The following is a 24,717-nucleotide window of genomic DNA, read 5'->3' on the forward strand; positions in this document are numbered from 1 at the left end:
GAAACCTCGGAAGCTGAGGCGTGCCCGGTATTTATCCCACTGATCAAAGGTCCCGGGCTCAAAGTAAGTAACTCAACATACTCCCAGCTCTTTTTATGACCAGAACGTGATTATGCCGTCACACCTCAGCTACATTTTACAGGCGGTTATTAGAAGTTACTAGATTTTGAAAGTTTGCATTCAGCACTTATCACAACACAAACACAGCTAAAACTGCAGATTAGATTATATTTATATTAGATAATATTCGTACAGATCAGTCCTGGATTAACCGAAGAACTTCTATTAGCTGAACGGCAAGAACTCATGCATTTTCATCAAAATGTTTTTCCCCAGAAGTTGTTAAAGTTTCATTACATTTATCCAGTGCTTCATAAAACGGTAAAGATAACCAGCTAACTACTCTACAACTCACAGCCGTAACACCCTTAAAGACACCAGACAAGATTCTCAAATGCATTTACTGCAGTAGATGGCGCTGCAAAACCACATTCACTCAGGAGCAGTTGTCTGTACTACTGTCAGTAAAAATCACTCTGCAGACAGACAGTATACAACTGAACGTTTTTATTATTATTACTTGAATGGACATGTATATACAGTCAAACGTGAGACAATCTATGTCTTAGTTTAGATTTAGGATGAAGCGTGGCTGGTGCCAATGACACAGCGGTCACTTCTGTCCAGGGGTGGGGGGGACTTCCCTGAGGACTACAGCAGGTCAAGCAGTGGCCTTGGCAGTTTGGGCCAGCTTTTTCAGGTCTGTGATGCACTTGGCAATACTTTCCTTCTCCTGTAGCACAAAATCAAAAAAAGAGGATTTCTAGTTGTTAAAGCAGACTTGAGACTTACACACTTGAGTCTAAATGCAATGTTTTACATTCTTGGCTTTGAGAAAGGAAACTTGATCCCACTACTACCCAGAATCCATGAATGGCCACTACATGGAATTCCACAGTAGCTGTGGCCAGATATGGTATTTTTCTAGACCAGATTGGCGATTTTGCACCATAGAAATGCATGCCTCCAGGAAAAATGTAAACTACAAGGCAACGAAAATTACACGTTACTACTTGAAGTTTGAGAGATTTTAGGCTTTCGATGACAGTAGCATGTAAGACAGTGTTCACCTCAGAGGAGGCCGTGGTAGTGTGCTGCAATACTGCAAAAGAGCCTTGGGGAGGGCACCACTGGGCCTAATAGTGCTTAAAGAGCACCACATAATACAACATCCATTTACCACACCTGAGAAGGTGCCGTGCAGACCCACTAATCTTTATATAATGTGGATACATCAAACTAGCCATAAGCATCTACCAGCTCATCCGTATGACAGATGACAGATTAAGATTAAGTTTAACAGGCAAAGCTGAAAAGATGTGCAAATATTCTGTACTGCCAATCATTTACTGCCCATGAACCCCGCTGTGAAACGCATTATACATTTTTACACAGATCACAGTTTGACCTTTTCAACAGACCCCTACCATCCACTTCAGGATTATTGCTATTCCACAATGAACAGATACTGCCTGCTTAACATTAGGTTTGAATTTCCCTTTCCAGGCTTTTTGCCTGGAGCTCTGTATGGTGGGTGCTGTCTGTAGTAGGGTCTACCTGCTGGGGAGTGATGCTCTTGATGACGTTCTTCTCCACCCAGTCCACCATGTGCTCCTGCTGCAGGCGCCGGTGCAGGTTCTGCACGTCGATCTGGTAGTCCAGCCTCTTCTTCACCTCATTGGTCACCATGTGCAGGCGCTCCCTGTGATTGGTCTCCAGCAGCATGACCACATTGTTCTGGGCAAATGTGGGGAGGGGGGTACAGGGGTGTTCAGTACAGAGCGATTCAGACCAGGTGCAGCCTGGTCACAAAGTCACGTTTGCTCAAACATCAGTCAGTCAGTAATCCCTCGGACAAAACAGATTTTGTTCATCCAACAGACTGAAAACCATCAAGAACTTTCCAAAAGACTTCATGACTATGACAAGCTTATTTATAGTGTACTAAACTACCATGGGTTGTGTTGGTTATACGCCAACAATATCCAAAAAAATAAGTAAAGTTTTTCAAAGTTCCCATCAGTGGTGTTCCAAATAGTCGTTTCCCTTGCAGGGTGGGATTACCCAAAGCAGCCCGCAAAGGCCCCAGGCCCTGCCCCCATAACCTACTGGATACTGCTGTGATTATGAGTGAGACAGGGGCAGCGCTGGTGAGCAGTGCTATGACACCACGTCTGTCTGCACCGGGGCTGACGACACCATTTATGAAAATAATGAGGTTTCAACAATGAAAATGAGCGCTGTTCATAGTTTTGACAGAGAATGAAATCCTCACGTGTAGCTACCATTCACAGCCCATCACAAGCAAACTCCTCCCCTTCGCCTTCTTAGTCCTACCAACCAAACATGATGGATGTGTGCACCACCCTGTGTCACGCCTGTCTGCCCCTTATGGATTGCCTCTGTTCTAGGCCATTTAGATGTACACCAAAGTGTACTTATGAACTGCACCACTTTAGCAAGTATGAATACAAACTATAGGCAGATATGTTTTCATGGTGGCAGGCTAGTTTGTGATTCAGAAGCCTGACGACTTCAAGTTACATTTTGTCTCCTTGTTAGTCCCTATGACACTATCTCCTTCCTTTACTATAACCTCATGTGACGCATTATGGTTGAAATGCAGCTCTGGAAAACCATAGCCTGCTTCATCAGAGAAAAAGAGATGCATGAGGTTAAAATAGGCCTCCTCCTCCTCCTCCTCCTCCTCCTCCTCCTCCTCACCCTCTTGGCGTCGAAGAGCATCTGCCGTCCTTCAGCCCTCCACTGCTCCTTCTTCTCCTCCTCGATGGCCTCAGTCAGACTCTTCACGGCCAAATCCTTCACCTCCTGGGCCTTGGACACTTTCTCCTACGGTCACAGACCAACACGGCAAAAGGGTCAGAACACAGGCCACCACACTGAAAAATGCACCTCTAAACCAGAGTTGTAGATTTGAATCCCCGGCAAACCGAACTGCTCTCGTACTGAGTGTAGTACCTAGCATGACTTGACTGTGCAAATAGTAAGCCATGTAATTGGATCACATCGAGAATGAGAGATACATGAGCTGCCCTGAATAAAAATGTCAGCTAAGGAAATAAGCAGTGCAGTTAACAGCTGATCAAAATCTAGTCACTACTATTTTTTATACACCATTTTTAAGCCTACATTGGTTTAAATCAAACGGTACAAGAAATGTGCAACAACCTCTGCTGATACGTAAACTTGAAACAGGAGGATGAGTACTGCCAGCTGCTTGCTTTCAACCTCTCAAACAAATGACCAGTTAACCTGTGACACGTGGCACATTATGTGCAAACTCCCTCTGGCTTACTCTCCTTCTCGGCCATTACGTTCCTCCCAGGAACATCGTCTAGCATTGCCATCCCTGCACACAAGGCAATCTCAGTCCAGACTATTCTCATATGTAGTTCCCTGCTGGTGGAACGAGCTACCTTATGCTATCAGAGTAAGGGCATCCCTCTCCATCTTCAAGAACCTCCTGAAGACCCAGCTCTTCCGAGAGCACCTCCTCTCCTAACACTTCTAACAATTCTAACACAATTCCATCTCCGCGCACTTTCAGCCTCGCACTTCTTTCTCTTGTCACTACTTGTTTGTCTCCTCTGCTTGTCTATCCTTGTGTTTTCACCTTGTTTACCTTTGTTTTCTACTTTTCTTGACGTATTTAGCTGAGTTTAGTTGTTTAGGTTGCACTTAAAGCTTACTCCAAGGTCTCCTACATTACTGTAGCTTGCTTGCTGTTCCTCACTTGCAAGTCGCTTTGGATAAAAGCGACCTAAATATAAACGTAAATGTAAAGTTTACCAATATTTCACGGCTCACCTCGTTCAGCTTGTCAGCGAAAGCTGCCACGCTGGGCCCGAACTTCTTGATGCCGTAGACAATGACTATGCCTATGGAGGCAGCGGCGAAGGTCTCGTGGTTGATGACGTAGATCTCCTTGGAGAGCAGGTACAGCAGTAGGCCCGTACCCAGCATGTAAGGACCTGTGGACAGACGAGCGGTCCCATGGTCAGAGCTAGGCCTGCAAATGTATAGGCTGAACACTGGAGTCAAAACGGAGTGTTTAATAAACAGGGCAGCACTTAACACACTGCAACAAAGCCATGGTACACCAGATTATTTCAGAAGCAGTCACTGCCATTGCTGAATTTAATCTCAAATTTACAGCCACCCTTGGACTGAACAAGCACCAATGGTACTCCACCAGTAGCTATGCAAGTACTGGATGCGTGAAATACTGCTGTCATCGTCATACAGCTTCACGCAAGACGGTGGGTTGGCCAGCGTTCTTGTGAGTAGACTCGATGCAAATGCCATAACTGTACAAGAAAACTGAAGGGAAAGACGTGTAAAGCTGTGGGTTCCGTGGGGTGCCGCTGACCTGTAACTCCAGTCTTGGGGTACAGGAACTGGAACAACTCCTCCGGGATAATACCATGACGGACCTGGCCCCCCTTCTCAGGCAGCGGGGGCACGGGCGCCAGGCTCTGGGGAGATGTGCCGATGGAGCGGGACGCCTGAACAAGGCTGAGTGAAGAGGAGAAGATAAAGTTTTAGACAGCTATGCATGGGATACGCTGGAGTCAAAAGTCATAAACATGACTGTCAAACAGGAGAGGCCAAATAAAAAGCACACTGGGGTTCCTGGGGTGGTGCGATCCTGTGTTTTAATACTCCCTATCACTGGAGACTTTGGGTACACTCTGACTAGGATAAACTAGTCCATCTCAGTTCATCCAGCAGCATTCAGATAAAGTGATAATGTGGAAGTAAACCAGAGCCAACCACTAGATCAACACCTAAACCAATGTACAAAATACCATAATATTACATCATGCCCATGATAAAATGAACTAATAGCACTGCAAAAAGAAGAAACTACCATAATGGAGCACATAAGCGTTTGTATAAAATCTTCCCTCTGTGCATCAGATGTAACAGCATGCATTAAAAGACAAACTATTGTCAAAGTGCTTACCCTGCTCCCAGAGGCCCACTGCTTTTCAGCGCTGAGGCTGGGGAAGAGAAGGGGGACATGTTGGACATGTGAAATAAGAGTGTGCTACCGTGGCGTTCTGTCAGCATGCACAGGAGGTCAACTGCACTCTGCACAGAACTCCATGTTTCAAATACAATCCAATGGCAAGAGCAAGCCCGTGCGACACCCCTGACGTCAACTATCTGAAGTCCGCTTTGTCGAAGCAAGAGCCGACATTGTTTCCATCTAAAAGTCCATTTGGTTACATTTGATTAATTACACTTCATTATTCAATCCGTTGTTAACAGTGCATCGAGAGTGATAATCCGAATCTAAAGTCGGAGGGCTAGCTAGCTACGCAGCATTTCACCTTCAAACTTGACATTCTAAGTTAAGCATGTCCGACTCACACCTCCAACAATGTAGCTAGCTGGATCTAAAGGAAGCGTTTTAGGGAAATACAGCCTCTGACAAGTTACATGCATTAGACTAACTAGCTTGATGCACGACTCATCATTTGCACGATAAAGTTAGCCAGCTAGCTAATACAAATGCTTTTGTCAACTATTCCGTGACATGTGTCTCCATAGGTGCACAGCAAGCTAACGTTAGTTAGCTCCCCTTCAAGGTCTCTACCTGATTCATTGAACGGCAAAGTTCATGAATGTAGCTAGTTTATTAATCATTTGCATTACTATCAAAATACATATTAGCTTCATAACGTTAAGCACCCTGGCTATCTAGTTCGTTTGCTTTCTAACTACCTGACTGGTCAACCAGCTAGCTCTCCAAGGCCTCTCGCCACTTGTCTTTACCCTTCAACCTCCATTGAATTACACAGTCTAGCTTGCAAGCTAACAACCTGCTTCCTGATGCTGTAAATATGCATACACTCTCATGCTCTGCTTTTGTTACCTGAAACTAATGCCAGTCTAGACAGCATGTCTAGTATCTGCGTCGGAAAGGGCGAACTCCAATCACTTCTTCACCGCTTTCCTTCACACTTCTCTCGGCCTGACTGCTTGCCCTTCCTCCGGGAGAAGCACAGTCCGTAATGGCGGATAAATATCACTCGTAATATCGCGAGTTTTTGGTGAGATCGGGACTGTGACCCGTGTCTCCACCAGATGGCGTATGTTTATGTTTGTGAACGCTGATGTGTCCGAGAGGTGAGAGAACTCGTGTTGAAATTTAGTATTTATAGTATGTGTGTCACTGCGTTTATGCGTAATCTGGCAGTTGCACTAACATATACACTAGCAAAGCCACAGTGGTTTCAGTTTGAGACGTTGTAGAAAGAAGAAAGATTCGCAAACTGCAGCGTACTCACGAAGCAAATGAAAGAGCACTGACCAGAGGCTGGTGTAAGGCACCACATGCTAACTCTGTGAATACAGTGGAACTCGTCATGGAAATTAGATCTATGATATGTGCCATAACGCTTAGGGGTGAATGAAGAACGTCTGAGCAGCATCGTTGGAGAAGTGAAACATGTGTGATATTCTAACCACGGCGACTACTAGTTGAAGTGGGTGATGTGAGAAAAAATTTCCCCGCCAGCAAATTCCAATGCTATGACTATGTCGTTAGTGGGGGGTGGGGTTACTTTGGCCCTGACCAGCTGATTCTGGAGCACAATCAGAATGTTTCTTTAAATGGCAAGGGTTTGGGCAGGTGGTGGACAAGATGATCTCAGATCTGTTGATAAGGGTACGCTGTGAAAGCATCTGCCTTAAGTAGAGTGAAAGCAACATTGTTCAGCAAAATAGTCAACTCAGAGTTGAAATTATACCACTCTTCATCATATTTTTCAAGTGAAATTATCCTTTTATTTATTCCATGTAGATAGCCTCCTCTGACTGTAGCAACCTTTCCATGGTACAGATAGAAAGCCTGGAGGGAGAAAACCAGCTAGCACCTTCGGACCTTAACAGTCTGTTGTGGCTAGGGGAAGGAGTGATGGGAGCTGAAACTAAATTCCTTGATCACAGTCCTTAATCAGCTGCAGTCATCCAAGAATTACCCATCCTTGTGTCTGCAAATTGTTGATCAGCTGATCCAGCTCACAGTGATCCCCAAGGAGGCTGTGCATCAGTAAGATGCTTTCATGTAGGTGCAGATCTCTGAGACGGAGCACTGTCCTTCATGATGAATTTAAGCTCATGGATTCTGACCTTTCTTCATCTCTTTCTCTTAACACATTCTTGTGGGAATCAAGATTACATTCACATCTATGAGTACCATTCAAATGTCCTGAAAATACGGGTCCAATATTCTGGACCATACTAGCTTTACTATACCTGTCATTGAATTTATCCCTCTACATGGTTAAAAAGAGGGCACATTTAGAGCTGCAGTGTCTAAAACCACCCTGCAGTGTTCTCACTAAAGCCCTTAGCTGGCGAGCAAGGCAGAAACATAAACTTCACCTGCCTGGGGTGGATTTACGCAGCAGACCACACACCTACTGTCTCTGTGGATATGACTGACAAACTCGATCCTTTTCCCAGCCAGGTCCAACATCCTCCCCGCTGTCTGTATGCGGTCGCATGCAACCTAACATGAATGGACCCCTAAGGTCAGCCATAATTAACATAAAGATCATGTCTGAGAGTGTGATCTGTGCTAGGTAAATTATCTGCTGTGCGGAAGCAGTGTGGTATCTCTATGCCCATGGCCGTACTGATACCAAGCTGTCAATTCTCCCTCTGTAAGTCAGCAGTGTGATTCTCCTCCAGACAGTGACGCACCCTGGCCTTGCTATGAGCCAGAGCTTTTCATTCGAGTGGCCGAAGAAACACAAAGCCCCATTTAATTGCATTAGAGGTGTGGTCTTCTGAAAGCTCCTTGCGTGTTCTGAGAAAATTGCTAGATCAATGAGCAGTTAATTGAGGGCATTGTAAGAGAGAAGGATGCTGTACCTTGCTGTTGTGTGGCTCAAACCCTTTCTGTAGCCACCACTACCATTCAGAAATGCCAGTATAGATGCCAGTATAGATTCCACCTTGAAGCTGGGAAGCAGAGCTAGGCCTTCAGCCCTATAGCAGACTGAACAAAAATAGGAAATGAACTTGTACACCTGGTTTAAATTCATATACACTGTTGCCTGATTGGACTGTGGCACAAATTGTTACATCGGTGGAGATGTGCTGCCGTTTCATGCTGTCAGTTGCAGAGGCAGCAAAGCGCATGCATTTCAGTTTCAATCCTCTCGCTTTAGCCGAAACACCTGGTCGCTAGGGAAACTAAAATAATGCATGAACTTCCTTGACTTTGCATCTCAAAACGGCAGCGCAGGGGTGTGACGCAGAAGCACTTATCTGCAGGCACATCCGCGTGTGACGACCGCTCGCAAGTGAGTGGAGGACGAGATAGAGGAACACAAGCACCAGTGCTGCGGTTTCTCTCATTTCCTGTTTAAAAGAGAGAGAGAGAGGCAAAGAAGAGGCTCTTGCCATAGACTGAGCGGCAAAAAACACCAATCCCTGGTCACCCAAGACAAACCGTATTTATGGGCGCTGCCTATCTTCGTCGGTTTGGACCGTTCGTGACCGCTCGCTCCACCTCACCGAAGCCAATGCAAGAAAAGGTAACTTGTGGTTTCGCGCCAATGCCTTTTACTCTCCGTGCAACTTCTTGGTCTTGAAAGCCTGTTCTTTCCTTTTGTGTTTCAGATTCAAAGCCTCTCTTTCAGCTTCTTTATATATTGCTAGCCAGTGCATTCAGCAGTTGCTGAAACCATTCAGGCATTTCTCTAGATGATCTACTATGCAGTCACAGGCTCCATCTTAAATAGCACAGTACACAGTTGTTACAATATTAAGCAGTAAGGTACAAGTTATTTCACACACAGGAGCTTTGCCACCCCCAAAACACCTAATCACCATTTTGCACTGTCGAACAGATTTTTAGTAAATATGCCTGTCAAGTAACAAATGTCTGAATAATTAACATTAATGTTCACAGCCAAAACGCCTTGGCATTTATTTCAAATTAAGATGACTGCCTTAAAAGATAACATCCATCCATTTTCTGTTGGAGAAGATGGTCACTTCCACATCTATAACAAATGGTTTCTTTGAGACATACTCTTCAAACCATCCTACAGTTTGGATTGCAGCTGGGCCTCACGGTGTAACAGATGCAATCTCCTCTAGGGCAACTTTACTCGTTTTTGAGCAAATAAAAGCTCTTGGTTTGTGCTGTAGCTCTTTGCTTCACGTTCTTTAAGAACAATGCTTGCTGAGGAACCAGCTGCACCTCAGGGAGTCGCCCTTCCTCAGAGGCTTGGTCGCTGCATCCATGCACAGGTTCATGTATCACCGCGCACAGACATGTCTGGCTGCATTTTGCTGTGGAGTGGGCCTGGGTTAAAAGAGAACACATGAGTTCAGCCTCATGAACTGAGAATAAATGCAGTGGTTGGTACAACTCCTACTGTGGCCTTTTCTATAATGAAAAGGGCAGAACAGGCAATAGGCTGTAGCCGTATAAACTAATGTTATCTTCATTTTATTGGCTATTACTATAGTATTCTCATGATTCTATTTTATGATAGCTAGCTTTAAAAATGCTCAGTGGTGAAGTGTATTAGTTAAGGCTGTATTGTTATAAAATGGTAATAGTACTGTATTTTTGTTTCAGGAAAGCAGCTAGATTTCGGAAGGACTTCTGAAAAAAAAAGTTGACAGGTCACAGTTGCTCAGACCCAACAGCATTATAAAAGTGAGAAATCGACATCTGGTACCATGGCAACCCAGAAAGCCGCCAAGCAGCGCTGGCTTCAGGCGGGCAGCTACGACCAGAAGCTGGAGCAACGGGCGACCAAGCACGAGTGCCTCCGTGACCGGAACAACATCACTACCTGCCGCAGCCCCGGGAAGCAGCGCGACGCGGAATGGAGGAGCGAACTGCAGCGCAAAAGGCAGATGGAGTTTCTGAAGCGGAGGCAGATTGGACACGCGTCGGCACCGCCGGCGCCCCAGGAGGAGAGAAATAGGGAGCCCAAAGTCGTGCTTAGGTCAAAGCAGCGCAGGGCGCCACCGGTCAACAGACGCTCTTTGATAATGGCACAAGACCTGGGAATCACCTGGCCCGATATGAACTCTCTTGAGCAGGTAGGTGCACAAGAATCCTTTCAGTTACCTACAACCACTATGAAAATGTGATGTATTTTAACAGTGCAATATAATGCCTATCTATGAATGGCTTGTGGGCAATTTTCTTTTGCGCAATATCTATATATTCATATTGCATGCATATTATATGTACATGCATACATAATTGCTCCCCGCTAAGTCCATATATTTATTGGCAACAGTTTAATGTCTCTCATGTCAAGGAAGTTACTCATGCTTGAGGCTACTAGATATACTGTATTCATCCCAGTCATCTGCCCAGAACATCTGTGCATGAATATGGTGACATGGGATGATTGTATTATCTCCTTTTTTTGACTGATGACTGTAGTTATTTTTAAAAATAATTCATTTATTTGGCAGACACCCTTGTCCAGAGGGCCTTACATGGTCGTCATGACCAAACACATCAAATACATCAAGTGCATATTACAGGAGCATTAAATGCATAGGTATAGATCATTCAGTAGAATGTTCATTTAGCACCATGCTAAAACACAAGCCTGCAGTAATAATTTTAGTGTACATATAATGCTTCACAATTATTCTTGAAGGCAACCAAATTACATCATAAGTTGCACATACAGCCTAATGATTAATTCAAGCAATCAACATGTATACAACTTGTTGTCATGGTGCTAAATAGATTCACAGCAGTCACATTAACTTGCATCACACCGTCGTATTCACAGTGCTTGCAACTTGGGTGTTTGAAGGGATCAGTTTTCCAGGTGTGTGGCCCAGTGAATGACAGATAAACATTTGTTTGTTGTTCCCTTAAGGCCCAGTGGTTGAATGCAGCTGCATTGCGCAAGAATGAGGACAGGCCTGTATATCAGCAGACCTCTAACCGAGCTTCACTCAAGTTTCTCCTGAATAGAGAGAGGTTCCCACAGCAAAGCAGGGTTGCTGAAAGGAGGGACAGAGGTAGAGAAATCACAGAAACTTCTTTTGGGGATGTTCTACATGTATGGGATGCCACAGAAGATGATTTTGATCATTTCAGTTTATGCTCAGTCTGGTTGCTTCTGATGCTTAAAATGGTACTTAATTTTTCTTCCCAGAGACTACTTTTTTCAGATTAACCCCAATATTTGCGTTAGGTTGAACAATGAACCACATATGCTGTAGGTCCAAGATGAGATGTGCACCAGACATACCAAACCAGACATGTAGCAAGATATTTGCTTACTCCAACTGTGCGCTCACGATGATTTGGCTAAATTTTCAAAACCTTGTTGATTTTTTTTCCAGTAGATGTTGGTCAGGTATGAAATAAACATATACAGTGTAAGTGTTAAATCACAATGATTGAAGCGACTAACTTTGCATAATGCATAACATTTGTTATGCTCACCCTGGAGTGTTGGAATTAAGTTTTCACAACAGCGGTAACAGTTAACACTTGTGGTAGCTGACAAGCTGTGGTAACTGTTATCAGGATGATTACTACAATTAACATTGCTTCTTATGTTGTTTTTACTGTCATTCTCAGACAACCACGATGATTTTCATTTTGCTCGTACAGGGAACATTTTATGACAGAACATAGTAAACCTCTTGAAACCTGGGTGTATGATGAAGTGATCTGCAGCTAGCTGAATTTTCAAAAGACTGAATGGCGTCAAGGCCTTCATTTAAGGAAGGGAATGTCATGCATGTATAGCCTAGGCATTGCTGCGGGATTGAGCACTGGCTGTACTTCAGGGCTTCATCTAATGCTCATTCTGAAAATTTTCAGGGGTGCAGACTGACCAGAGTGCACTGACCAACAGCCAGCACGGGCAGCGTGACTCCAGCTCACAGACTGAGTAAGTCTGCTTTCTGGGGTTTTATTTCTGCCACCGCCTCGTCAGAGGCCGTCCTCATTTGTGGTCGAGAGCTCACAATGTCGTCTTGTTACCATATGCGTCATGCACTGCCTGATACAATGATACCTGTTGTTAAATAAGACAGTGTCAGACTCTGAGGAATTATATCTGAATATCTCATATATTTCCAGTAAGTTTCTTGTTGTTGCTCAAATGTGGTAGTGTTGCGTCAAACAGAGGTGCCACACTGGGTGTCACTGTCTGTGTAGTAGTTCAGCAGGTCACAGCAGTGCAACCAAAACAATGGAAGGAGACATTAATTATGAAAATTATGATGATAAAGTGGTGAAACTGAAATCACAGTGTATAATATAAATATATCACTAAAAGGTCATTCAAATGTGTCAAGCTTGTCTTCAGTCTTGAATGTTTTTTTTTTATTTTTGAAAGGAGAAGATTACATCGGGTTACATCGTTTTGCGACTTTTCACGTTGAGTTTTTCTTATTGCAGTAAGGACAATGTCCGTATTAATGGGATTTAAATGATTAATGTCCACTTTGCTCCTTAAATTACAGGTGTGGCTTAATAACAGTACAGGAATCGGTAAGCAGCTGTTTTACGTCTGTCTTGTTTTTGTTCTTAAAGAATTTAGTTACATTGAATTTCAGTCTGCACTGTACTGGCTGGGCAGTTCCACTTGGAAGATCTCATAAGTTGTATATTGTTATGTGTCAGAGATAGTATCATCTTGCTCACTTAACCAAGTGCTTCTACCTCATATATTCTGACTGTTCTAGCTGTAGCATGGGGAGACCCATTCCTAATTAGACCCACACTCTGTTTTAATCGTTACTTTAGAATTTCACATTCTGCTAGGGGTTGGGGTGGAACAATTTATCATCCATTCAAAAGGAGGCTCAGACATATCTGTATGTGTAATTTCTATATATTACATATTTCTATAAATACATACACCTCTAACATTACCCGGTGATTATCACAGTAACATTATCACAGAATAGTGGTAGTTATGTGCTGGCGTGGCTGGGTCCTGGGTCCTGTGCAGAGACGTTAATGTTTTGCGGTGAGCTGAGAGGAAAGGAAAGGAAGTGGCCTACTCTCCCCTTCCTCTGTGCTGTTGAGTCTGAAAGCAGTGTACACTGGAGAAACAGGTGTCAGAGCACAAACAAGCTGTGTGTAGGAGCATCAAAACACCAGTTGCTCTTTGTTCAATCTCTTTCTTTCCCCCCATCTTTCTCACTCAAACTCCCTGCTCTCTCGCTCTGACAACCATGCTATCTCTGTCACTCTTATTCTCTCTGTCTCTCTCCCTCTCTCATATCCACGTGTGCTTTCTCGCTTCCTTTCATGGCCTCTTCTGTGCTTTCTCTCTCTCTCTTTCTCTCTCTCTCTCTCTCTCTCTCTCTCTCTCTGCAGGACATTTTGCAACTGGCAGATTACTTAAAGGTATGTAAAGCCCTTCTCACAGCAATTAATGAGCTGTGTTCTAATCTTGACATAAAGTGTAGGCATATTGCACCTAATGTTTTTCAAGAAAAAGTAACTAACTATGTATCAAAACCTGATTGTCTGTCTGAATTCCATCTGATTATGTTATTAGGCTTCTTCCTTCTTTTGCTGTGGAGTGCTCTTAATATTGCTTGTTCAATTAATTCTCCTAGTTTTAAGACCACTCTTAATGATCTGTTTTATGTTTATGAGAGTGAGACATTTACAAATGTTTTGCAAGTGTGTTCAGAAAGTTAATGTACCATGTCACAGAGATCAATGACATTGTCAAACAGATGGTAACATGTCCACTCCAGATTCCGTATTAATCCTATACTACACTGCAGTTAGCAACAGTAGTTAAAACTACGCTGCAGTTAGCGTGAGTGCAGTGGTCAGCTCCTGTCTGTGCGGCATTCCTCCTTGCAGGAGGCCCTCTGGAGGGAGGAGACGCTGAAGCAGAAGCTGGCCCTTCTCCAGCACAGCGCCTCTGCCCTGCTGGGCTCCTTTGACAACCTGTGGATGGTAAGACCCGCACTGTCTCAGCTTATCACGGTCTGCCAATCACCAGCTCCATATCCGCTAGCGCAGTGTTACTGATCGGCCGTCATCATCCATGTGTCACCCATTGAGTAGTCTGACTGTCATCATGGTCACAATCAGAGACCCAACCCGCTCAGCTGTCCCATTGACTTTCAACAGATGCCACTGAACGCGACAGCACTTATCTAAGTTTTGGTTAGACCTTTTCTGTTTGACATCACATGACAGCAATGGCTGTAGATGAGACTCTTTACCGTTGTATTTCCTAAGCTCTTTGCTTTGGTTCATGACCAAGCACACTTATTATTTATCAACCTTATCTCTCTGTTAAATACTCGTTACCTCCCTGTTGTTCAGAACTAGTCAGTTATCATCAACGTTCCCAAGCCTACTTCACTGCCATACTGTCATCGCAAGCCATTGCACTGCAGCATTTGAGAGCAGTATTCGCAGCCAGCCGTTACGACGGGGAGGTCACGGCTGTGGAATGGGGCAGGGCGGCTTTTGTTGGCAAGGGTTTCCTTGTCACACTGCTCTCAATGCAGTCTGTGAGTCGCTCAGATGAAGTCAGGGAAATGCACTTATACACTGTTGGCTTTCACCCTTTTATACACCATCAGCGTTCGCTCCCCTGGGACACTCTGGGGCTGTTGTTGGCAAGCGAGCGTGTCAGAGGATTATGTTCTCTGCTCCTCAGCGCTCCTGTCTTCCTGCAGACAAAATTGCATTAAGATGAGCCAGATGTAAATTTGCGGATTCCAAAGATCGGGGACAGCTGGCAATTTCACAGAGAGTGGGGGGGATAAAAAATACAAAAAAAGTTTCAAGTGTGATGTGACAATTATGAGTGAGTTTTGAAGCTGACTGTCTGTGTGAGGATAAACTCAGTATTTCTGTCCTGTCAGCTCAGAGTCTTGCGCTGTTAGCGAGGCTGTGGTTTCAGAGACGTTCCACAGCGTCGTCTCCAGCCGTAATCGAGGAGCTGCAGTCTGGTGCGCGACGTGTGGGTGCAGACAGGGAGAGAGATAAGGAGGCTCAGCCGTCCTCCGCTGAATATAAAAGCAAACGCTTCGTACGGAGCACGCCAGTACACTTTCCTGCAACGCGCGGGCAGCACTCAGCTCATCTTCAAGCCCAGTCTGGAGAAACGGAGACAGAAAGAAGACAGACAGAAATAACGACTTTGAAGATCCCAACAGCACGGTACTTTTATAGACCCTATTGATGTGTTAGCGTAAGTCTGATAAAGCTCCTTCCGCCTGAATGCTAGATAAACGTTAGATCTGGGACATTTACAGATGGCTTAGAGATGGCTCGGGGAGGCTGTGCTGTGGCTGTTTAAAAGTTGAGCCGAGATTGGTAGCTCTGTTTCACTCCCCGTCGCTTGAATACGAGCACAGTGAGGACGAGGGGGTGGGACTGTGGCCTCCAGGTCCCAGACAGCACACAGGAAGGGTGTTTCCGCGCGGCGCCGTGTGTGTTCGCAGGCGCCACCAGCCTCCCCCCACCTCTCAGTCGGCTCTGTGCGCCTTGGTGGAGGCCCCTTCTCAGCTGGTCTGCGGAGCTACTGGAGGGAAACCGACCGTGAGAGAAACGCCACAGAGCGCCAGGCGGCAGGCGGCGTTTTCCCCAGCTGAGAGAGAGCGGGAACGGATAAGCGCGGTTTCCGGTCTGCTCCCTGCTTCTTTCCGACTGAACCTCCCTCGTCGGCAGTGTGCGGACACCGCCCGGAGCGGGTGTGGAAGGGCCGACTCATTGTCGCATACACCGTACCCTCAGGGAGCGGCCATCATTTTGTGGGTGTCCTTCAGTGCCATGTGATGGAAAGCAGGCTATGCCTGGCAGTGCCACTCATACTCAGTTTCAGGGCGTCTGAATTCACGAGGATGAGCTTTGCGCCAACTCACTGATATCAGGGTGGTCCAGATGGCTTGTCTGTCTCTCTGTCATTTCTGTTAGCTGCCCTGATAAAAGAAAAGCTAGTGGCTCTGCTCAGGCTCTGACCTAAATTTTGAGTATGACCAGCGTCCCAGAATCCAATGAAATGTTTTTTCTCTCTCTCTCTGTCTCTCTCTTCAGACACGCTGCAATGAGGATATATTGAAGAGTAGGATAGGAGCCTTAGAGTCCCAGCTGCAAGTGTGTGCACAGGTGAGTTCACATCAAGCCTCAGAGGGTATTGGCTGTGGTTCTGTGAAAAAGTTAAAAGTGACAAAAGAGTCCGTTTGAATTTAGCAGTGGCAATTTACTTGGTGTTCTTGGTGGATCCACTTCTAAGTACAAATGCTTACTTCTTTATTCCAAAAAGCTAATTTAAAGATTATATTTTACATTATTATATATATTATGTTTGATATAAATGATACATATAATCATTTTGAGGTAATCTACTGCTTTGAAATGAGTAATCATTAATAACGTGTTTCCATTCATGTCTGTGCCTTATGCCTCCATTCATGTTTTATGTCTTGTGAACGCAAGTCTATGATCTGAGCAACTCACCCAGGGCTCCCAAGTGCAGGCTGACCCCTATGGCCTGGGTTAGATCCCAGCTGTGTCATGAGTCATAACAATGACCGAGCGATGAAAGAGCAAAATGTCTGGGTTGGTCAGCCAGGGTTGCCATGTCTCACTACCCCTCAAAACCCAGCAATTCATCAGACAGCCATAAGTTACTCGGATGATGTCAGTAGAGTAGCACCTATCCTCCAATGAGTGCCCACTTCACTGCGGTGCACTGTGTGAAAAATAGCCATTGGCTACTTGCGAGTGCATATGAGAAATGCATTCATCTTGCTTCAGCAGTCCTGCACATCTGCAGAGCTTGTTGTGGTGAGACAGGCTTTATGTACAGGTGGTAATTTCAAAGGGGAAAAAGCATTTAAAAAATGACAAACTCATCCATTCACCACTGTGTGCCCACCTGAGATAGGTACGAATATTATGTCCTTAACTGAAAGGACTTCTATTTCCAGTTTGTCCCATATGCAGTGCTAACTGAGCGGCTCAGTAACCTGCTGCTTGTAATTGCGCCACTAATTTGCAATGTTATCTCAGTTTAGAGCAAGGTTGTCACCAGGCCCAACACGTGGCAAGTAAGTGAGGCTAGTGGGTGGTAGTGATTAAATGCGACGGTGCTCTTTCAGAAGTTTCCCCGGGACGGAGTGAAGAAAGTGATGCTGCAGATGGAGGAGCAGAGGCGGGAGTCCGAGGAGAAGGCCTTGGAGGCCCTGCAGAGGGCCACCACGGAGAAAGCGGAGGCTGAGAAGAAGGCAGAGAGCTTAGAGGTGAGGGAACCTTGTCACACAGAAACCTCTCTGAAGTGAGGAGACTTTAGCAATGGTCAGTAGAGATAACTAAGGCCTGCACTCAACCAGTATATGTCCTTAACTTTGACTCCCAATTAAAAGCAAGTCTTGCATTTATGCCCCACAGAGTTCAGCGGGTTCAGCGATGGTTAAAATTAATGAAAAGAAATGTGAGCACATTGAAAATACATTTTAACAATTTAACAGGTTGTTAAGGACAACTGTTAAACAAAGTTAAGGACAAACATCCAGTGAATCCAGGCCTTATTTAATCATTCTGTTGATCAAATATTGCTCATTCCAAGTCAAGGACTATTTTATTCCTTATTCAAGTCATATTAATGCATTTAAAATAAGCAGTCCCTTTTCATACGGTCAAATATTGTCATACTGCCTTTGGTGAAAATGGCCACCACAAAGTTGTCCTACACATCTTACGTATTTCAATGTAAATGTATGAGAATATAGATAATTACTTCATGAATACATTAACATATTCAGAAATCATCCAGTTGGGTTCTATTCAGTGGAAGTGTGGAATTAACCTACTTTTTAATTATGAACTTCGCCTGAAGTAATCAGGACACTGTGAGGGGACAAACGGCTCTTTGTGTGTTACACACGCGTGTTACGTGTTCACAGAATGCCCTCATTCACTGTCTGCGGATATCCTCTCTTGCCCCAAGATGAGCCTCTGCTACCACAGGTGTAAAGCAGGAGTGTTTTCTCATTCTCCCCACCAGGAGGCGCTGCAGGCAGCACAGGCGGAGCTGGAACGGTGGCGGGGCCTGTACGGAGAGCTGAAGGAGAGCTGCGGTCAGCTGAGGAGGTCAGACGAAGAGAGCACAGACCAGCTGCACCTACTGCAGAGCCAGCTGGAGGTGAGGGGCTGCTGCTGCATATCAGGGCCTGAATGCCTCCCACAATCTCAGTCAATCCTTTAAACTTTTTCAGTTTTGCTCTGCGTTTTTGTTCTAAAATGAATAGCTGGTCTGGTAAGAATAGTCATTCTGATTGTCCAGCTTCTCCGCTAGGAGAAGTGTCACCAACTTTTTTCAAGTGGCACATAAAAAAACCCATTTTGATGGCTAACACTGCAAAGTTTGATGCTGCATATCTCCTCATAAACTCATGTATTTCGCCAGTGGCAGCTGCATGTCAGTTTCCGTAATTCTTGCACACGAACATAACTGAGCAGTTGAAATTGTGTTCTTTTGATCTATTGTTGTGGCATGTTTGTGAGGAGCAGGATTAAGAGAAGTTGGGCCTGTTTTTGCATTATAAATGCAAGGTGAGTGCTGTCAACATTATTACATTTTGGTTCCTCATTGAAAGCCACCATCACATGACCATATGGTCTAAATGATTGACCAGGTTTACAGTAACTTACAGTACTGCTCACAGTTCCTATTTGCGGCATTACAGACGACAGTCAAAACCCCCTGGCACCCTTCCCAGTGTTACAACATTACAGAAATGCAGGGAGAATGCTGTAAATTAAAGTCTCTGTGGTGTTATAGCTTGAGCATGACGGGGTCCCCTCGGTTTTTTGTACCCCTCTAGAGAGCCAGGGGGCAAGAGGCAGACCTGAGGGCCCAGCTGGAGGTGCTGCAGAGGGATGGGGATGAACTGCGGTCCCAAATCACCCTTCTGGAGGATGACAACCAGGCCACCAAGGAGCAGCTAAACGATATCAGAGGTACCACACGCAGCCACTGGGGGGCGCCCCCGCCCAGACACAATTTGTGCAGCACGGCCATCTGCTGTAAGTGAAAAGAAATGCATGTCAGGCTAAGCAAATGCCAGTGCTGTGGGCATGAAAGAGTTAAATGAATGAACAGGAGTAGGACAGTGGTATCCTGTAGTACACACTGAAGATTTCACTAATACAAGGACTGTTATGTGAAAACCTAAAAGTTATGAACACCTTGCAATTGGTCTACAACTGTATTATGTTAAAGGTATTATTTATTGGGTACAATTATTATTTAGCATTTACATTGGCATGCATCATTTGGGATAATGATGAAACTGTCGAGTGAATGAAAAAGGTCAATAGGTGTTTGAAAATAAAACAATTATACATCCTTACAAGGCTTGTTTATGAAAACTTTGTACATCAAAACCAAGAGATTTACTTTCACAGGGAACTATTTGTAGGTCAATTTCAAGTCTAACCAGGCCAAAAATACTTGGAGCATATGCAAGCTAATCCAAATATCCTGACAACATTAGCATGTTCTTTTGATTTTAAGATGGTTACTTTGATGGTTAAGCTCTTTGAATTGGAACTGCTAATTGCATGGTTTTTCTTGGTCTTTTTGATACTTCAGCAGAAAGCTTAGACTAAGACATATCTGGGCCTATGAAAGTATTACTAGCTGCCATCTCCAAGTTACAGGAGTGAACTGCCCATGCATTTTTCTCAGTGTTCATTGTAGGAGACAAAAAATATGAAATAAAAGGTAAGTAAGTAAGTAAGTAATAATAAGATTAACAAGTAGATTAACACTTTCTGATTTTAATTTCAGAGAAGCTCTGGCAATATGAAGACCCTAGTCTGACTGGCAGCTTCTTTCAAAGTAAGAAAATTGTGTATATTTTAGGTTTCTAAGCTTAGGCATTGGTCATTGTAGATTACTAGTTTTAAGCAGGAAATAGTGCACATCTTTGGTTGTAAGTTACAATTAAATTTAGACTCAATAATCAATAATAATGTGACCACCAAGTCATTTTTTTCCAGATTGACTATGTATTACTTATATATATACTACTATATACACTGTTTAAATCATTCATTGCTATGGCACTTGAGGTTTTTGTTTTTGTGTCAGCATACCCCAGTGTGCTCATGTTGCTGCTTGGATATTGAATGTGCAGACCCCAGCCGAGAGATGTGGGACTCCATCGCTCAGTTCTGCGTTTCGGACGGGCGTCCGGCTACAGCCCAGCCCTCCTGGGAACACCTTCAGTCCGGCAGCCAGCTTCAGGATACCCAGCAGAAGCTCAGGATGAAGGAGAAGGAAGTAAGACGCTTGATCCGGGAGGCCACAGTGATATAGCTCTGCATTCCAGCAGGGATGAATGTGACATCACAAACCATGTCTGCAGTCTGGAACTGGATTTGTAATTAAAGCTTCAGTTGCAGTAACTAAAAAAATAGTTGTGATGTTTTTTTGCCAGTTTTTCGAGATGCGCTGTAATGGCTTATTGGCTCACCCTTGTTGGCCAAATGTATGTCTACATGTGAGCTACGTGAGAATTTGGGACAGACATTTACAATCTGTGAGATGGGATTTTATGCAACATGGAAAATCCTTGAGTTGAACTGAAATGAACTGAATGGAATTGAATGGAACGGAATGAGAGTTGAGGGGACAAATGAAGACCCTGTAGGGCTGGGTGGATGCACTCATGCTCTGAGCAGAGTGAGCAGAATGCAGTAAAGCATTTCTGTCAGCTCTGTCACTTTCTCAAAGGCTACCATGAACTAAAGCACGTTTGCACTTGGCAGTGAGATAGTCGTGGAAGTCAGAACTTCTTCTGAGTTGTGGATTCTAACGCTAAATGTTCTTCATTTAGTCAGCAACAGACTCGTTTATTGTGTGAAATTTTAAATGCTAAATCCAGGGAAAGAGTTTTGATTGATATGTGATGTGAAGTAAAGTCCCCTTACAAGACAGATATACGCTTGCTTTGAAGGTCCGCCTCACGTCTCTTGATGGTGGCTTTGTCTAAGGTGCTTACACCTACAGCTCTTTCAATGAGTTCTGCCTCTGGTACCCTCAAGTTATACTCATTGGACTTGTGAGATGGTGTGTCACAAGACTGTCCTGTAGACAGAGCTACAAATTGTGAGAGACACTGGTGTATATTTAAAATAATGCAATCCATTAATGAAGCAATCATATGAGTAACCTAGCTCTGTAGTGAGCATGCAAAACAGTGTCTGGGTGCTGTATGCCTTTGCTGGGGGAACGCCTGACCAGCAGGCATAACCCCAGGGTTAGGGGCGTAGGAACATAATTCTCCTTGTTGCTCTGAGCTGCAACCACCTCCTACTGTAGGTTAAATGGGTACAGGGCCTATGTTTGCACTGTAAGCTGTGCGGTGGGGGGTGGGGGGAGGAGGCGGAGCCTGGTCTCTGAGTGACAGATTGTCGTGTGGGTATTTCTCCTCAGTGTGAGGAGCTGCGGGCGGAGCTGGACGCCATGGAGCTCGAGTGTCACACCAGTCAGTCCCGCCTGTCGCAGTGTAGGGAGGAGCTGAAACTGCTGAGCACTCGCAGGAGCAAGGTCAGGCCCCGCCCCCCTCAGCCCCTCCCTATCGCTGCCATGTCCTTGTCCTTCTGTATAAGTACTGTACATTTTCCCTTTAGTGCTGTGTCCTGTTACTACTGTATATCTACAGTGCATTTCCACTTTAGCGCTGTGTCCTGTTACTACTGTATGTCTACAGTGCATTTCCACTTTAGCACTGTGTCCTGTTTCTACTGTATGTCTACAGTGCATTTCCACTTTAGTGCTGCGTCCCTGTCCTGCTGTATCTTTACTCTATTTTCCCTTCATTGTTGTATCTCTGTTCTACTGTAGCTCTGCTGTATGTCTCTCTCTGTATTTACCCTTCCCCTTTGCTGTTGTCTCCCTCTCTTACTGTATGATTGCTCATTAGTCCCATTTATGACCCTTTCCCTGTGCTGCTGCACCTTATCTCTCCCATTAAATCCCATTACCTTTCCTGCTGTACGCCGTCACCTTTCCCTTTTATGACGGCCTTCTGTTCCGTGAAATCTCATCTCCTCGTCCCTTTCCCTGCTGTCTGATTGCCCTAATAAAAACAATGTCCAGTAGGACAGGGTACTATGCTTTATTTGATGCAATGTCTGATTCATTGCTATACTCCTTTTGTGCCTGGGCCCCACAATCCTTGGCTTCCAGACAACGATGCCTTGTTCCTTATGTGTGAGATAGAACTATACTAATTAAGCAATGCAATATGTCACATTGTGGGGGTATATTTACAGCAAGGGTACTAACCATGTCAGGCTCTGGGGCTTGGTCCCCCAACAAGCTTAGAGACTTACGTTGATAAACAGTTCATATGTCAGCAAGATTATTATTACGCAGTGTCATTAACCTCTGTTCTGGGTCCACAATGAGAAAAGGCAAACTGCTGATTTGCAGCCTTGTGTGAGCGTGCCATAAAACAGACATTGGAACACTTTCAGACTGCCTGTATCCAATTCTGAACACCAACGTACAGACCATACATAGATGACTGTACAGCACATTACATGGATAAATTCACAGATGCAGTAACACCATCATCTAAACTGCACCATCTCCCAAGGCTGTACACTGGGCAAGCCACAGGCAGCCAGTGAGCGCTCTCCCTCTTCTGTTCTCTCAGGGGCGCTGTTGCTCCTGGTTAGGTCTCTCTCTGTTGCTGGTCATCATGGTGGCCGTGGTGACCCTTGCGTGGATCTGTTTCCACCCCGTCTTTGGCAACCAGCTGCAGGAGTACTATGGAGTCCTGAGGGAGCACGTGGAGCAGTACCTGTGGGAGGCGGCCTCATCGGAAAACTCAGAATGCTACAGACCAATTTGAAGCGGAGTCATAGCAACGCTTCTAATGCCAAGGACCAATCGGAACGGAAACGCCAGTGTGGAGGAGAAAGAGGATCCTTGGTAAAACAAGCTCCATTGTGTTGTTTACTGGTTGATTCGCGTTCTCAGAAAACGGCTGTGGGGTTGCGCTGGAGATGTGATGTTTACAGCTTTCTCAGGGACATGAGGCCTGGAAATGTTGCACTCAACCTTTTATGTCTAAAATGTTATTAAAGTGTGAGGGTGCTGGCCACCCACACTATAAAAAAGGAGAGAAAATAAGCTCAAGGTGCATGAGATGATCCAGGTTTTATATGTGTCCACTGTGTCATGAGTATCTCACAGAATTTTGCAACTAGTCCTGTGAGAAATTCTGCCAATGCAGCTGTTTTACTTTCAGTGACTTTTATATACACAAATATTTAGTTATTCTTTTTTTTTGAAGATATATAAAACCAGTATGCCTAAGGATGTAGGAGATATACAGGGAGTCAGTTTCAATTTTTACCACACCCAGCTACCCAGAACAACATCTGTCCACAAAATGACTTTTGCAACATTAAAACACGCAACGAATTCCCATCAAATTTCTCAGGATAACCCAAAAGCTGTTTTTTCCACCTTTTAAGTAGACGTTATGTTCAAATGTGCATTTGTTTTTTTAGCTGTTATTTTTTAAATATACACTGAAAATAAACTATTTACATCATTAATATGGCAACAAGCGCAAATGCAAAGGAAAAGCTATTCTGCTTCTCGAAGCTGGGTGAGACTTTTATGCCATTATGTTTGACAGTACTGACATGAACACTTTTATACCTCATAGAAAATTTATTTTTGCCTCCATTGGGCTCAGTACAAAAAATATTCCAGGTTTTCTCAGTCTGTGGTATAGTCTTAAGGGCAAGGACAGGACAGACTAGTTTCTTCTCTGATGCTTGACGGATGCGCAAATGCATTGTTGTCTTGCCATATGTGAAACCCATTCACATTTTCTGTTCTTTTTTGCTAAGGAGCGAGCGGGAAAAACTGTCATCATGAAATACAATAACCCCCTTTGTTGCTTTGTATCTTTTTGATGAGCAATTTCAGTGTTTAGTAGCCTGTTCTCCATTGCCTACATTCAGCTTTGTATTGCACAAAGCTACCTCCTCAGCAATGAATGGCATGTCACAATTTGCCTTGCCAGTACATCACTGCAGATACACACAAGGTGGCAGAGTTCATGCAGGGTGAATGTAGCTGTGATGTAGTACTTTGTGCGGAGTGCTACAGAAGTAAAAATTGTAGCGTTGCATGACCTTGGCGAAGTGGTCCCATGGAGTTCCCATGGCAGTGTTATCACAGTTCCTTTTCCTTTTATGACATAACAGTATGTTCCCACTCTCCTTCATGCTGGGTTGCATGACAAAGTGTTGTCATGGCAATGTGCATTTTGAAAAGTGCATAGAGACAGGCTTCCACTGTGTTTATGCCCACTGTTAGCCATTAGTGCTATTAAAGAGCCATTCCATGCATACACTGATCACCTCATTTCACAATGACATTTCCAAAGATATTTTATAGTTTTTTTACCTTTATAATTTTGTGCATACGTTAAGTTGAAGTCCCAGATGTTAAAGCTGTAACTATATGAAGCTGACTTGTCCAATTAACAAATTCATTCATATGTATATTTTGTGCACAAAACCCAGTTTGTTACATAAAATGTCCATTTTAAAAATGTTTGTTTTGTCCACTTTGTATAAAATTT

The 24,717-nt window shown here is 44.3% G+C and overlaps 2 protein-coding genes across 2 annotated transcripts; one reads left to right on the plus strand and one right to left on the minus strand.

Moving 5' to 3' along the window:
- Positions 1–552: 552 nt before the first annotated feature.
- Positions 553–6,108, minus strand: LOC118779096 (ATP synthase F(0) complex subunit B1, mitochondrial-like). The gene is made up of 7 exons (XM_036530986.1): positions 5,963–6,108; positions 5,048–5,084; positions 4,451–4,596; positions 3,889–4,052; positions 2,785–2,910; positions 1,618–1,797; positions 553–793 (listed from the first exon to the last, which is right to left on the minus strand). The coding sequence occupies exons 1-7, from the start codon at positions 5,988–5,990 to the stop codon at positions 722–724; spliced, it is 753 nt and encodes a 250-aa protein (XP_036386879.1). The 5' UTR covers positions 5,991–6,108; the 3' UTR covers positions 553–721.
- Positions 6,109–8,434: 2,326 nt separating this feature from the next.
- LOC118778941 (TRAF3-interacting JNK-activating modulator) lies at positions 8,435–24,571 on the plus strand. Its single transcript, XM_036530743.1, has 15 exons — positions 8,435–8,636; positions 9,692–10,164; positions 10,968–11,112; positions 11,927–11,996; positions 12,574–12,601; positions 13,436–13,465; positions 13,937–14,032; positions 16,130–16,201; positions 17,197–17,337; positions 18,102–18,239; positions 18,922–19,057; positions 19,878–19,940; positions 20,239–20,384; positions 21,540–21,653; positions 22,768–24,571. The coding sequence occupies exons 2-15, from the start codon at positions 9,796–9,798 to the stop codon at positions 22,963–22,965; spliced, it is 1,746 nt and encodes a 581-aa protein (XP_036386636.1). The 5' UTR covers positions 8,435–8,636; positions 9,692–9,795; the 3' UTR covers positions 22,966–24,571.
- Positions 24,572–24,717: the final 146 nt, after the last annotated feature.

Source organism: Megalops cyprinoides, chromosome 6, assembly GCF_013368585.1.
Source record: "Megalops cyprinoides isolate fMegCyp1 chromosome 6, fMegCyp1.pri, whole genome shotgun sequence".
Taxonomy (NCBI): Eukaryota; Metazoa; Chordata; class Actinopteri; order Elopiformes; family Megalopidae; genus Megalops; species Megalops cyprinoides.